We start from the raw sequence: 16,055 nt of genomic DNA, 5'->3' as shown, positions 1-16,055 counted from the left end.
TATATATAGGGCCGCGGCCGCGCATGCGCAGGGGTGGGTCCCGGCTCAGCCCTCCCGTCAGCGTTCCCGGGCCGCAGATTCTCCCGCCCACTTCGGAACCCCCGGAGCCCCCCACGCCCCGCCCCCTTTTTTGGGGGGGGGGCTGACGGGAGGGAGCCCCCCCACACACACACGCGCGCACACACGCGCGCGCGCGGCCTGCTCCTCCTGGGCGCCCCCCCCCGCTTCTGCTGTCACTTCCTCAGAGGAGGGGGAAGGGGGGGTACAAAGGAGCGCCCGAACGGAATGAAGGCCGAGCAGCCCCCGGACGCAACGCTACACACGCACAGAGAGAGACACGCACACACGCGTCGGCTCTCCCCGCGCGCGGCTGGGCGGCGTCGCTCAGGCCCCGGCGGCAGCGACGCGCCGCTTCCCTCGCAGCCCGCCAACCGCACTTCCCGAGCGCCATTGCCCGAGAGACAGAGAGAGAGAGAGCGGCCGGGCTCTCTCGCGAGGTCCCCCCTCGCCCTCCCGCCCCGAAAAGCCGCCGCCGCTCCCCGGAAGAGGTGGCGGGCGGGGCGACGCTCCCTCGCCCTCCAACCCGGGAGGAGCCGTCTCTGCGGGGGAGATCCCGCGCGCGCGCCCCTAAACTCTCCGGGACGGAGTGGCAGGGAGTTCCTCCGGCTCCTGCACGCTATGCTTTTCGGACTTGGCGCAGCTGATGGAACACGGAAGCTCATAAACCCGGCCGGCTTTGGGGGTGCCTTTTTTTGCAAATGGACCCGAGGCTCCTTTTGGGGCGGTTCCCCCCCCCCCGTGGTGATACCTGCGCGTTGGCTAAGCGTGGCAACACCCCCCTCCCCCCCCCCCCGAGCGCGGCTATCGGGCGCTGCAGGGCGAGCCCGCGCCACCCCACGGCTCCTCCTGCGTCTGCTCTGCACTTTCCCATTGCAACACGCGCGGCGGACAGGTTGGCGCGAAGGGCTCCGCCCCTGGGCGGGGCCGAAGGCAGCCTCCGAGCCAATCAGGAGGGAAAGGGACCCGGCAACGTGGAGCTGCTTGCAAAATGTAAACACCGCCCGTGTTCGAAGCTGTCAGGACGGGAAGGGCGGGCTTTGGGCGAGGAACTGAAAGAGGGGCCGGAGGGAAGGAGGGAGGGAACCGATCTTTTAAAATCTCAGGATAATCTGCAGCACTGAAACCCGGTCCAGGCTTTGCCGCGGTTTAAGTTAAAGGGCTGCTCGCGCGAGGGGTGCGATCGCGTGAGTGAGGGTAACGTCTGAAGTGGGGGGCTCGCGGAAAACCTCCGTGGCTACGGAAACAGGCCTACGGGCAAAGCGCATCTGCCGGGGGTACTGGCCCATTCGCACGTCGCCTTAGCGTGTCAGTGGCGCACCCTCCTGGCCCGCCAAGCGTTGACATGCTAACAACACAAGTGACACGTGGTAAGTGCGTTTAAGCGTCATGAGAAGTGCCTGGAACCCTAGCACTGGCAAGCGCTTTTCCCGAGGCCTTGATAAATGGGGAGTCTGCATCAGCTTCTGCATATTCGAGCTGACAGGGGAGGGGCTGTGGCATCTGTTGGGCAAGCAGAAGGTCCCAGGTTCAATCCCCGGCATCTCCACTGAAAGGGACTAGGCAGATAGGTGATGTGAAAGACCCCTGCCTGAGACCCTGGAGAGCTGCTGCCGGTCTGCGTAGACAATACTGACTGATGGACCAAGGGTCTGATTCAGTATAAGGCAGCTTCATGTGTTCATCTGATATAAGATGCGTGCCCCCAAATATTTCCATCCAGGGCTTAGTTACAGCTCTTATTTGAAAAGCCAGAGTACAAATCAGAAATACATGAACAGTGCCTCTGAGTGTGTACAGAATTCATTACACTTGCCACTGAGTAAACACTTCCCATCTTGACAAGTCAGTATGTGATTTCCTGGCCTGTTTGCATCTTGGCACCTATTATTCTAGAAGTTATGTGTAAATCTGAATGGGGGGGTTACACTGAAACATGGCTCATTCTTCACATCTCTGTCAATTACATATTGCCATTTCTGCCTTTGGGGTGCAGATGCCACGGAATAAAGCAGAAACCCCCCAGCTTCCCTGTTCTTATTAATCCTACATTTGAAATCTGACACAAAGCTGTAGAACTATACGACAGCAGAATGCAAATAATGTTCTCCTGTCAAGTGATGAGGAAACAACCACCATGGTCTAACAAAGCCAGAGAGATTTTTAAAGAAGCCCAGTGTCAGGATCAATAGGTCTGTTTTTTCTTATGTAGTGTTCAGGTAAATATAATTCGAGATGATGATGGACTAGGAAGACAGAGCTCTCTTAAACAAAAGGATGAGGTTTGGGAACAGGGAATGGAGCTTTTCATAAGTTTCTCCAGAGGAGACCAGCTGCACTATATGACTATTTAGAGGAGGCAGCCACTGGGACGTCATGGTCAGAATGTCAGATACAATCTGGGAGATGCAGGTTTGAATCTCCACTCTGCTGTGGAAGTTTGAGCCAGTCACACACTCTCAGCCTAGCCTACCTCACAGGATTGTTGTAAGGATGAAATGGAGGATAGGAGAATGATGTAAGCTGTTCTATGTGGCTTCCCACTGGGGAGCAAGTCAGGGTCAAAACTAAATAAATAAATAAAATAAGGGCTGACTGTGGGAATCAGTGTTACAGCACCAAAGTAATTACAGCAAGCACACTTTAAAGTGTGAAATGGCTGTACATCTTTGCTTGAATTCATGTACACAGCTTGAATGAGTATATTACTTACAATGGTTCTGCTGAACAACTGGGGAGGAAATGGATAATAAACACATCATTTAAACTCAACTTTGAGTGAAGTGGCCCTGAAAAGAGACAACAAAAATGACAGCATCAAAAAAGGAGGATGTTTGCTCAGTGGATGTTGTTTTCTCTACAGAAATACTGCACATCTGTTTTGCTGCATGGACATATACTGAGAAGCCACACATGGATGAAAGTGAATTCACAATAGGAAAGATGTATATATGAACAGGACATTGAGTTTGTGGCAGCAAGGCAAAAGGTATTGTAGCATCTTAAGGACTAATTGATTTACTGGCTGCTGGCATGAGCCTTCCTGCAGAAGCAGTCAGCAGAAGCCTTGCCATTGTGGGGTGTATGGATTACACCCATTGTCATTCAGCATTAACCCCTCTTTCACTGCAGCTCTGTGAAAGAAATGTTCCATCTGTGTATTTAATAGCATTAGGTGTAGGCTGATGTTGTTAGTTGAACAAAGCAGTTAAAAGCCTGAATGGAAAGCTTACAATATCATGCTTTGGAAACCAGAAATAGAGATTTATTTTCTGTACCCCATTTAGATAACCCTGTCATTTTTAGTACTAGCACCATTGGTTTGATTTGGTTCCATTTTAACATACTACACCCTCATTAGCACATTATCTTGATACTTACAGGACAATGATTAACACATTACCTTTGATACTTTTTGCAGGACAATGATTCAGCTCAACCCAACCCCTTTCTGACTATATATTACTCTTCCTACACACTTGACACTGAGAGACACTGTCCTTCAGTGTTACTCCTCTGAAGATGCCTGCCACAGCTGCTGGCGAAACGTCAGGAAAGAAAATACCAAGACCACGGTTACACAGCCCGGATAACTTACAAGAACCAATTGGTTTGATTACTTGAGAAAAAATTCATCCTCACATTCCCCAAGGTGATTAACACCAGAATTTAATGGCACAGCCCTCTGCAGGCAAAATGGGAATAAGCCTTAAAAAGTTGCTGGTTGACTCAATCAAGGAAGCCAGGGGGCTTTTGTTTGCAAGACCTGAGCAAGGCTGTTAATGATGGGATGTTTTGGAGGTCATTAATTCATAGGGATGCAAGAAGTCTGAAGCGACTTGACAGCACTGAACACATACACACACACACACACACAACATCCTGTCATTAACAGCCTTGCTCAGGTCTTGCAAACAAAAGGCCTTGGCTTCCTTGATTGAATCAACCCACTTCATGTTGGGTCTTCCTCTTTTCCATTAGCATTTTCCAAAAGTATTTATACTCAAAGCTTTGGGCAACACAAAGGTGTGTGTGGGAGGGGGTTATCAAGAGAGGCCTGTTTAAAACAATATTTGTGTGCATTCTCTTGCCTTGTGTGTGTTAAGTGCCATCAAGTCGCTTCCGACTCATGGCTACCCTATGAATGAAAGTCCTCTAAAATGTCCTTGGCAAAATGTCTCTTGCCTTAGCTAGGAGAAATACATTGGGACAGAATATGATCAAGGTGGGTAGCCGTGTTAGTCTGTCTGTAGCAGCAGAAAAGAGCTAGAGTTCAGTAGCACCTTAAAGACTAACGTTTCTGGCAGAGTATGAACTTTTGTGAGTCACGTCTTCAGATACAGCTGGAATGTGAATCCATCTATCCTTAAGTAGAGAAGAGTGAATTCAGGCAACACACCTACTACCCCTCTGCATATCACACCTAATCCAATCATTCCTGCTAATATCATTTACCTGCTATTGACATTTACATGCTATTGCCATTGGGTGTCTACTGGTATAGGATATGGTTGCCAATAAAGAGGTAGGTCTGGTTAATTTTAAAAGAATGTTACTAAAATGTGCAACTCCAAGGAACTCAGTGTGACTGAAAACCTTAGCACTGCTGTGGCCCCCAACTTAAAAGGATGGCAGAAGTTTCAAGAGTAGTAGTATCTGCGATATCTTTGAATTTCTCAGATCAGCCTTGTGCACCATGGCAAGAAGAAAATTAGCCTATACTCTGACCATTGAGCAACTACACTTATAACCAGCCCCTCCTCCAACGTACTGGACAGAGGAAAGGCTTCCAGGGCAGAGGCCTAGGATTGCCAGGTCCCTCTTCACCACCGGCGGGAGGTTTTTAGGAAGGAGCCTGAGGAGGGCAGGGTTTGGGGAGGGGAGGGACTTCAATGCCATAGAGTCCAATCGCCAAAGCAGCCATTTTCTCCAGGGGAACTTTATCAGCTGGAAATCAGTTTCAGGAGATCAGGAGATCTCCAGCTAGTACCTGGAGGTTGGCAACCCTACACATGCTGTAACTCCATTATTTAATATATCAGAGTATCCTTTTTCCCCATTAGGGATGCCCTCGCTGGTGGCCTGGCAACCCTACATGCAGGCCTTCTGGACATCTCCAGCATGCCTTTTCCACCAAGACACTCCAAGGTATGCAGAACACCCATGGGGGGAGATCACTCACCACTTTCTTACCGTCTTCTCCCTTCTCCCTCATTGTCTACTCCCCTCCCAGATATTCCCACACAGTCATGATAATCGTATTGTGCATACTGGGAGTAACGAAGACACTTGAGAGATGTGTTTTGATGAATTAAAATGTTAATTACGTGAAGTTATGCTGAAATGAGAGCAGATTCTGATAACAAGACTCTGCAGCAGCTGATAAGGACTGCTGCACAGAATGTGGCTCTTTTGCATATGATTGCTACATTCATTCTGATAAGAGAACAGGGTATTATTGGTCCTCTGGTCTGGAATAAATTACAGATTCTCCAGGTTTTGGTTTTGCCATTCAGTCAATACAATAGCAACGCAACCTTAAGCACCCTTTGAAGCACACTGACTTAGATGGAATTAGGTAGTGCAGCTCTGCTCAGGGATAACTGTAGGGCTACTAGTTTAACCCTCAAATAGATGGGCAAAGGTTACTATGAATGCCTGATTCAAAGCCTCAGGTGCCATTGGATATGCAAGTGCATTTTCAGTTTGTGTGCCGCAAACCTCAAACTAACATGCTGCTCTCATTACAATAAAACAGGAATCCAGTGGTACTTTAAAGGCTAACATCATTTATTCCAGCATAAGTTTACTTCAAAGGGGACGTGGAGGTGGCTGGTGAGGACATTCTTGGCTTCTTGCCCTTGGCTGCCCTAGATGGTAGTTTGGAAACCCCCTGACTCCACCCCACCTCACCCTGTCCTCTGTGACCTGGCTGCTGGAGAGCCATAGCGGTTTTAATATATGAGCTCCATCTATTAGATATTTATTGGTTTTAAAGTTTTTGGATAGTTTATGGTTTTATCGAGGGTGGTTTTATTGTATTTAACAGAGCTTGTATGGTTTATATGTTGTTAACTGCCCTGAGCCCGGCTTTGGCCGGAGAGCGAGGCAGGGTACAAATTGAATAACATTTTTAAAATAAAAAATAATAATTGGAAGAGCATTTCTGTTGCAGCCAGTTGTCTGGGGCTGGGTGGCCCACCCCTGCTACACTCGCCTACTCCAGAGGGGGACAGCCTTGCCTGGAAACACGCTCTTTCTGTCTTGTGAGCTAAGGTCGGGCCAGGGGGGAAAGGAACGCTGGAAGGCCCTGTGGCCCTAGACTCCAATCCACTGCCGGAGGAGTCTTTAAAAAATAATAATATTTTTTTTATTTTCTTGATTTAAAATATCAACATATAAAACATTATCCAATGTTAAAAAATAATAATACTAAAGAGTCAAATAATATTACTAAATTAACCACAAATTGACTTCCCCCTCTCCCTCTAACATCTAAAAATTGTATAAACTTTTGCTAACGGAACTAATCCCAATACTATTTTAATTAATATATTCTTGTCCTATCTAACATTATTAAATCAATACCTAATATAAAATTGATGAAAAATGTAGATAAGGGATTAGATCAGAGTATCCTTTAAATGGTCCCATTTAGAATTAAAATTTTCCAAAAATATTAAACACATAGTTTAACCATTGACATAAACAGTAAAAGATAAAAAAAAACATAGGAACCATTATTAAAGATATTTGTATGTAATCAAAGATATGTTAACTTCTCCTACACCTCCCTCCATTTCCATTAAACACTGCCGGAGGAGTCTTGACATCAGTCCATTGTGATGCTGAGCCAGCGTGGTGTAGTGGTTAAGAGCGGTGGACTCTGATCTGGAGAACCGGGTTTGATTCCCCGCTCCTCCACATGAGCGGAGGAGGCTAATCTGGTGAACTGGGTTGGTTTCCCCGCTCCGACACACGAGAGGCCAGCTGGGTGACCTTAATTCTACCAAGTGCAATCTTTCAGGAACGGGAAAAGCCATTGTTGTGTATGCCTTCTTTTAAAATGGGTGTGAGGCATGGTTAAAAACTGCCGCAGCAACAATAAGGCATAGTTAAAAACTGCCACAACAACACACAAACACCATTAGCTTACACTGGCTCAACCACAGTCCATGTTATTTTCAGGGCATGACACGTGGTTGACATTCATGGTTTCATCCATGTTCACTAAGAAGTAAATACCACTGACTCAAGGGGTCCTCCTCCTCTAACGCTAGCATAGTAATCAAGGTACAAATGCCTCTGTTCAAATCTCTCCTCAGCCATAAATTCACTGGATGGTCTTAAGCAAATCCAGTTCTCTCAAATTCAACTATCTATTTGCGATACAGGGGTCTTGCAAAGATTGTGAAATTGCCAGTGAGGTGGAATAATGAGGGCTGGGAGAGCTGAGTCCACACCTGCAGTGGGTCATGAAGCTTGCTGGGTGAGCGTGGGCCTGTCACGCACTTGCAGCCTAGCCTACTTTACAGGGTTGTTGTGAGAGTAGAATGGGGGAGGGAACCAAGTACACTGCCTGAGTTCCTTGGAGGAATGGGGGGCAATTTTACAGAATCAAAAAATATGTGAAGTGCTTCGAACCCTTGAAATGCACGATGTTATCATTAGCAATTATTGCATTTATTCCATAGCAGCAAAGCATCGATGTGCTTTTGTAACATGCCCTTGGACTGCACTTACTTCATTTATATCCTACTTTTCTTCCCAATGGGGACCCAGAGAGGTTTACAACATTCTCTCTTCCTCCACTTTATCCTCACAATAGCCTTGTGAAGTAAGTTAGGCTGAGTGTGTATGACTGGCCCACGGTCACTTAGCAATTTTCCATGTCAGAGCGGGGACCTGAACCTGGGTCTCTTAATTTTATTAATGGAAGCACAGAGCAGAAAAGAAGATTCTGAGAAACATCTTTTTAACCAACAGGCCTGTTTATTGATTGATTCTGCTTCTCCAGAGTTTCAAGCGGCATCATGAAACACAAATACCAGAGACTGTTAGTAATTCCATGTTGTCAAAAAACGAACCTTCCCCCCCCCCCCACCGTGAGGAGAAGCAAAGCGCTGTATTTTTTTTTTTTACTGTCCTTTTCTTTGGGAAACCATTAAGATCCTTCAAGCCTCATCTCAGAAGCCTCTGAACTACAAAGAAGCTGGTGGTAGAATAGGCCTGAGAGACCTAATGAGAGTTTGGTGGCCTGTCTAGAGTACACCGCCTAGCCTTATATGGGAATAGCCTATAGGTGCAGCTACACTGGTGCTAGGAGAGACATGATATACTACTATAAGGGGGACAGCCTTGAAGAGGTAACATAATAGGACGGACCTTCCTGCTCTTTCCTTGCAGCCCTAATTCTTGAAAGAACAAGCCCTTCTGAACCCTCACAGCTCCGAGGGCAACAAACAGCACAAAGCTATGCTGTTGCACCAGTCCACTGACTTTTGATACCAGTAATTCTGCGTACAACTATGCTGAAAACCTCGAATATCTAAAGTACTGCTACACGTAGAAAGGAATAATGGCTCCCCAAAGAAGCTGCCATTGTTAATGCATAGACTGACGTACAGTATCTCACGGAAATGTCCCTTTTTTGAGTCTTCAAGTTCAAGTGTGCAGTGTACAAGTTACTTTTAAAAGGCACAGTTTTGTTTATAATACAAATGGGAAAAAAATAATAAGTTTCAGCAAAACTAATGAATTACCATTCAACACAGTGCAAGGCCCCACTTTTAACAAGTTAATACATTTTTTATATAAAAAAAGAAACCTATATAAAAAGTCAGACCTATTCACAAACACACACATCATTTGAAATCTAATAATCCAAGACTTCGAGGCACATTACGGAACTAGTAACATAAATATGCAAGATAATTTAAAAAAAAAGTCAGATGCAATGTTGTCTATGCAATCATTCCTTCCACAAGAACATTTCCAGTACTAAGAACTGAAAATCTCATATGTATGCAATAAGCTTGCATTTATCATAAAAGATACACGTTCCCACCATTAAGAAAGTAAGACAGCAATAAAGTGAGAAAAACGTATCTCCCAACTAGGAGAAGTCTCAGCTTCAAATGCTCACTAGCTAGGAACCTATACAAACAAGGGTGGGACCCTGACCTTCATTTCTCACATTTCTGAAAATAAAAGAAAGTGGTTTGTGAAAAGATGGCCGAGAACCTAGGCACGCCCTACTCATTGCTCCTTGATTTTGGTGGAACACAACTTCCATGTAGGGATGCTTAGGCTCACAGTCAAAGGCTGTGAGGTTCCTGAGTTTCAAAGGGTGTCTGTGGTGTTTCCCTCCTCAAATGCAAAGCAGGTTAACAGTTTGGAGCAGCTACAGAAAGCAATGGAGAAAAATGAGTTTGACTGTGGACACAATGGGGGAAAAAAGGCCTAGATTTAAAGCGCCCAACAAACAAGATTTGGATACTTGTAGAAAAATAGGCTAAATCTGTAGTATTTGAAGTGAGGTTAAAATGAAAGGAGACACACATTAGCCATTATCATTTGTGTGCCACTAAAACCACCTGTTCGTAAGAGTATCAGTGTACTATCTGACTTCAACACTCTACTGAGGTAAACACCAGCCTCTTTTATAAAGGCTATTTTAGCCGTGCATTTTGAGAAAGAAGCTGACTTTCAGTTCCTTTTAACATCAAATATGATAGCTTTTATTAAGGAGGCTGATTAGGGAACACTTCTGAGATGACAAATTATACCCATAAATAGTTTCAATGTTGTACCTTTAGATTCTAGGTCTAGCCCAATGTAAGTAAAAACAGGCATAGGACAGCAAGTCGTCCAAATACTGTTATACCCCCCCTACTTTCTGAGTTGGAAGGGGTTTTTAAAAGATGAGATTGGCAGATAAGATACCTTACATGATACCTTGACAGATATGATGTAAAGCAAGGAAAGTGTATGGTCGGAGGGCATCAAGACCTGATGATATATTGGCTGAACTAGTCATGACAGCAATCTGATCTTCAAGTAAGAATAAAGGTACTGGTGATGCTCCTCCCAGGACTGAGAACTAGTACAGAAATTCTTGTGCATTATGTGCTGAAATGTAAGGGCAAAACCAACTACTGTCCCTGGAAAAATGCCACATGAGGCTACAGTAAGGAAAAGGGAAATTGGGTGATATCATCTCCTCCTTCTTGCCTTCTATGTAGACTGTTATGATGAGAGGATCCATGCCTTTATCCATCCAGCCATTCCATAACAGGGCTCATTTCAAATTGTTACCAGGGTGTTTAAACAGATGGGTCCACTTGTGGTTAAAGGCATGGTACGGCACACTTTCAGGAGCTTGATGTGGTTTCCGCACTTCAAAGTAGGAAGCATGGAAAGTTTCTTGATGTCCTTCCCAACTGGTAAAGAGAACATACTACACTAATTCACCTGCAAGGCTACTTCACACTTTCCTGTGAGGTACCTTCCTTGGTGTGTGGTATGTGGTAAACCACTTTGAATCAAAAAGTGGAACACAGGTTTGTGTGATGGAGGGGAGTACATGACTTTTACCCTCTGTTCCCACACTCAGAATTGACTCTACATCAACAGTCCCTCACATTTTAAACAGTTATGGTCCCTCACATTTTAAACAGTCGTGTATGAGGATATACAGTATACACAGGTCACTGCACTTGTAGGGCTGACCCTGAGAAGTTTTGTTACTGTATTTGGACTACAATAGTACTGAGGTTTGCCTGCTCCATCTTGGTTAAAAACACAAATACAAAAAAAGAACCCATCCATACGTTACCATAAAAAAATTTCTTAAAAAGTCACGCACGAAAAAACAACCCCAGTCACACAAAGGCTATTGAACTGATATGTTTCCGAGCCACGATTAAAATATTTCAAAGGCATTCTGTGATACGCCATTACATCAACGTGGGTTACAACCTAGTGTAACACTTAGTGTTTGTATAGAAAAAAACTGATGATCAGCCTAAAATTGATCTTGCCTTCATTACCTACAAATAACAATAGAGCTACGTTTAACCGATATTGTTTTTGGAGAGTGGGGGGGAACCCCACTCCCAAAACCCTCAGTAATTATACTGGCGCTGGCAAGGCTGGTGAACAAACAATCCATTGTTCTTGATTTGCCGAGAGTAGCAATCCCTGGTTAGATTTTGGCGACGGAGGCAGTTTCTGTTCAGATATTGCCGTTCACTGTGCTCTTTTATCCACTGGGAAGAGCGAAAGCTCTTGGCCTGTTCCAGAAAGCTTGAGTGGGTAGGAAATGCTGCAATGTAGCAACGAATGTGTTGGCCCAATTCATTTGGGGCTTCCGTCCTAAAATTCAAAGCACAAACAAGTACTGAGCTTAAGGTGTGACTTTCAATTGGATGGGTACAAATCAGAAGCCTTGCTGGACTAAAACCCCACCTGTCCCCGCCCACTTCCTAAAAGCACTTGGCGGGCGCCAGAAAAGGTGTTGGGGTGCACAATGGCACCCATAGGTTCCATGTTGGGGACTCCTGGCAGAGAAGCAGCTCTTCGGGGCAAAGTTCTGGACAGTGCCAGAGAATCTACCACGACATGCCTGTTTGGGCCTGCACAAGAGCAAAAGTCATCCATGAAAGGTTCGAGAAAGTTCTGAAGGTATTGTAATAGTGAAGTCTGTAAGACTAGGCTTTGATTTCACAATTCTCACTTTGTCATATACCTTACTGGGTGACCTTGGGCCTGTCACTCACTCTCTTTCAGCCTAAACTAACCCACAGGGCAGTTGTAATGGGAAACAGAAGAGTAGGAAGAGCTACAGGGTGCCAGGCTATAGGGTGACTTCCTTTGCACTGAGGTCACCGGGAAGTTGATGGCGTCTGTAATCCCTTGTTTTATTATAGTTCCAGAATACCAGAATCGAATATGGCTCACTCTGTGCTGGATCTAGATGAGCCTCCTTCTCTTTTTCTCATGTTAGTTTTTTCTAGGGTTGCCAGGCCACATCCAGCAATCCCCCAGAGGCTTTTGGTGGCAGTCTGGTGAATTGGTGTGGTGCTGGAGAACTGACATCGCTTCTATCTCGGAAATGATGTCATGACTTTGGGGGGCACTCTAGGATTTGCAAAAACTCCTATGGTTTTACCACTGAGTTTGCAAATCCTAGAGCCCCCCCCACAAGGTTTTTCACAGAAGTAAGGTCACATTGGTGCATGCATTAAAATTGTTGATGCATTTTCTCCTGCCAGTGCTTCAATCACCAGTAGGCAGGAGACGGCCTGCTACTAGCAGGAAGCTGGTAACCGTGGTTTATTCTGAATAAAATTACTTCTTGTTGACTTGGAAAAGGTCACCTGCATTTTCCTGAGTAACTGCATCTTCTGCCAACAGATTCACATGACTGGCTGTCACAGGCTCTCTCTATTTAAGGAGACACAAAAAGCCCCCATAGTGGAGAAACAAGCTCCCTTGAAAACAACTGTAAATACAATTATGCCCTTTTGTGATTGTATCATTTACGTTTGTAGCTTGTCTTATCCTGTATTGGGGTGACTGGAGTTAAACATAGACATTCTAATGAAAATGTGCTTTGTAACAAATTAAAAGGAGGAAGCCATTTTCAGTGATATGTATTTTCTGAAATTGTAACATGAATACAGATTTTGGCATCCCGGCCTTTCTCAGTATGACTGCCGCAGGCCACGAGGAATAACTCTCCCACTTCACTCTAATAATGGTCACCACAGTTATTCATGCAGCATTAGCATGCCAAGTACCCATGGTACTTTGCCTGGAATTGCGTAAGCCCTGTGAATCGGCTAGGCAGTTCTACTGCTGACCCCTTCAGCTTTGTGGGAGTTTGTCCATCCAGGTCAAAGTGCTGGGGTAGGACCAGAACCCAACAGCTGGGGAAATGACAAGCTCCTGGAGCAGAGGGGAGAGCCAGGAGCAACCACAGACTGACACAGAGGGGATTCCTTGGGCTTTCCCTCACTGATAAGCCCTCACTAGATGGAAGAAGGGCAATAAACATTAAGAGACACATGGAAGACAATGGCATGGGATTGGTGTATTAGGATTCGCAGGACGAGGAAAAGTCTGGGATGCAAGCCTGGTATTCCAGTCTGTAGTTACAGTTTCCTTCTCTCACTAGTGGTACAGGTAGTCCATACCTGACCTGCAGGTACCTAGCAAAGTTCCCCCAGTACCTGGGAGTGTGTGTGTACTAGATGTACCAGATCTAATCATTCAGCGGTAGGCCTCATTAGATAAGCACACACAATGCCTCCTTGTACCAAGTCAGACCAATTCAAGGCTAGTATTGTCTTCTCTGATTGGAGAGTCACTACCAGGGTCTCCAGAAAGAGACACAAGGAAGGTCCTTGATATCATCTGCTACCAGATCCTTTTCACTGGAGATGTGAGAGATTGAAATCAAGACCTTCTGCATGCAAAGCAGATGTTCTACCACTGAGCCACGGTCCCTCTCCAGTATTTTCACTCCTCCATATACTTAGTATTTTTCAATGAACCACTTTTGAAGTGCCCATCCCCAACAAACTTGTCCAAATGAAGGATGATTTCACACCCTGCATGTTGTTACCTTTAGCTATCAAGAGGACATACCTAGGACTGCTTGCATCATGAGGTTCCTCTTCTTCTTCCTCCTCTTCCTCCTCATCACCACAACTAGCCTTGTTAAGGCTGTGGAGGGTATTATGGACTGCATATACAGACATGCTGGGATGTTCAATCAGAAGGTTCTCCATTGGGCTGGTTTCCACTTTAATAGCAGTCAAGCCACCAGCAGTGAAACACGGAGGTGGTGTGATAAACCAGCTCTCTTCCATAGGACACGAGTCAAACTGGATAAAACACGACTCACTGGCATCAGACAAACTCTCCAACGAAGTAGGCAGACAAGAGAAGACAGGAGAATGGTCAATAGAGGATGCGTCCGGGATGTCACTTTCTTCTTCTTCTTCTTCTTCAACAACTGTCGAGAAGTTGGTGCAGGTATCTAGTGAGAGCCATGGAGACATGAGTAGTTCAGGTGGAAATAGGTTGGTTGAAGTGGTCAGAGATCAGATGGTTTACAAGAGGGAGAGAGAGGGAGGGAAGGAGATAACTTATCAACATAATGCACAATTGTATATAGCGTGATAGGCATTGTGCAGAATACAGGAAGTGTTCAGCCTCTATTTGAATGGTTGCCCAATTGAAAAGAGTTGGGGTTGGATCTGAAGGCTCTATGCTTCTAGTGGTTGAAGTTTCTCTAGCACAAGAGAGGAAGGCTCCACCATTAGGAGAACGGAACCCCCTTCGTTCCCTTGGAGCTTGTTCCCCTGCTCCTTCAAAATAGCCTGGGTTAGTATCTGCATCAGACAATCCCTGCCCCATAGAGTTTATAATCTACACCAGTTGAACAAGATTGGAGAAGAGGAGAAAGAGCTTCCAAGCGCTTCACATATATTATTTTCTTGTACTCCTTACAAGGATCCTGCAGTGTAAGTCAGTATTATCATTATCTCTATATTAGAGACGAGGGATGGAGATCAAGAATGCAGTGGGTTGCCTAATGCCAGTGTGATGTAGTGGTTAAGAACGGTTTGGAGTGGTGGACTCTAATTTGGAGAACCAGGTTTGATTCCCCACTCCTCCACATGAGCGGCGGACACTAATCTGGTGAACTGGATTTGTATCCCCACTTCTACACATGAAGCCAGCCGGGTGACCTTTGGCTAGTCACACTCTCTCAGCCTCACCTACCTCACAGGGTGTCTGTTGTGGGGAGGGGAAGGTGATTGTAAGCTAGTTTGATTCTCCCTTAAGTGGTAGAGAAAGTCAGCATATAAAAACCAACTCTTCTTCATCTTCTCTAGCAAGTTTGGAACAAAGGCAAGAGCTGAACCAGGGACTTCCCGATGTAAGGCTCGGTCTGCCAGTCGCTACACTATACCAGTTTTCTGAAAGCTAGAAAAAGTCCTTTCACTGTTCCAGCTTAAAACCCAGAACATTCTGTCCTTTATTCCTTCCCTACAGAAACTCACCTTTTGCTCACAACCACCCGCGTATATGAAGATCTGTCCTTATTGCTTCGTGCTCTAAAAACAAATTATACTTGGCAGCTCTCTCACCTATGAAGTCCACCAGAATCCATTCCTCCTCTTCTTTCTCGCTGAACTCTGGCTCTTGGCTGGGGAAATTATTGATTTCTCCCACAAACATATTATTCAGCCTCTGGAACATTAGTAAGGCAATAAATATGATTCTGGCAAAGACTTCTTCGTATCCAAGAGTTAAGGTACAGGGCTCAAGCCAAGGACACACGCAGGAGATTAATGTGCAAAGAGGTTTTATCAGCTGAGGCTTGGGATACGGGGAGTCATGATTTGTAAACTGCTGCTATAAAACCCTGCAAAGAAGAAGACGGGAAAGTCTTAATTATATATATATATACACACACAGACCATCACTCCATATTAGGGTTGCCATCCTCCAGGTATTAGCTGGAGATCTCCTGCTATTACAACTGATTTCCAGCCGATAAGAGATCAGTTCATCTGGAGAAAATGGCCGCTTTGGCAATTGGACTCTATGGCATTGAAGTCCCTCCCCAAACTCCACCTTCCTCAAGCTCCGCCCCAAAAACCTCCCACCGTTGGCAAAGAGGGACCTGGCAACCCTACTCCACATACTATGCGGTAGCAAAATCGGTGGTACCATCAAGTGTATGCTCATGAGGAATCTGCAGTCAGATCTCTCTTTGATGAGTATACCCAGAGCAGGGGTCCCCCAACCTTTTTGAGCCTGTGGGCACATTTGGAATTCTGACACAGCATGGTGGGGACAGCAAGAAAATGGCAGCCACAGGAGGTGGAGCCAGCCCCAAAATAATTGCAGCATGGTTAACTTCAGTAACAGTGCAGATCCTTGTGCTGTGGTAGCAGTTGCTGCCAAAGCAACATTTT

At 45.5% G+C, this 16,055-nt stretch overlaps 1 protein-coding gene across 1 annotated transcript; it reads right to left on the bottom strand.

Moving 5' to 3' along the window:
• Positions 1 to 10,903: 10,903 nt before the first annotated feature.
• On the bottom strand, positions 10,904 to 15,446 carry TP53INP1 (tumor protein p53 inducible nuclear protein 1). The gene is made up of 3 exons (XM_056854491.1): positions 15,222 to 15,446; positions 13,711 to 14,104; positions 10,904 to 11,433 (listed from the first exon to the last, which is right to left on the bottom strand). The coding sequence occupies exons 1-3, from the start codon at positions 15,331 to 15,333 to the stop codon at positions 11,184 to 11,186; spliced, it is 756 nt and encodes a 251-aa protein (XP_056710469.1). The 5' UTR covers positions 15,334 to 15,446; the 3' UTR covers positions 10,904 to 11,183.
• Positions 15,447 to 16,055: the final 609 nt, after the last annotated feature.

Source organism: Euleptes europaea, chromosome 8, assembly GCF_029931775.1.
Source record: "Euleptes europaea isolate rEulEur1 chromosome 8, rEulEur1.hap1, whole genome shotgun sequence".
Lineage (NCBI taxonomy): Eukaryota > Metazoa > Chordata > Lepidosauria > Squamata > Sphaerodactylidae > Euleptes > Euleptes europaea.
This window is presented reverse-complemented; position numbering and strand designations above follow the sequence as displayed.

Coding starts and splice junctions, on each gene's coding strand:
- TP53INP1 (XM_056854491.1), bottom strand. CDS start 15,333: ATGTTCCAGAGGCTGAATAATATGTTTGTGGGAGAAATCAATAATTTC. Junction 14,105..15,221: donor GATTCTGGTGGACTTCATAG/GTGAGAGAGCTG, acceptor GGCTCTCACTAG/ATACCTGCACCAACTTCTCG. Junction 11,434..13,710: donor CATGATGCAAGCAGTCCTAG/GTATGTCCTCTT, acceptor TTTGAATTTTAG/GACGGAAGCCCCAAATGAAT.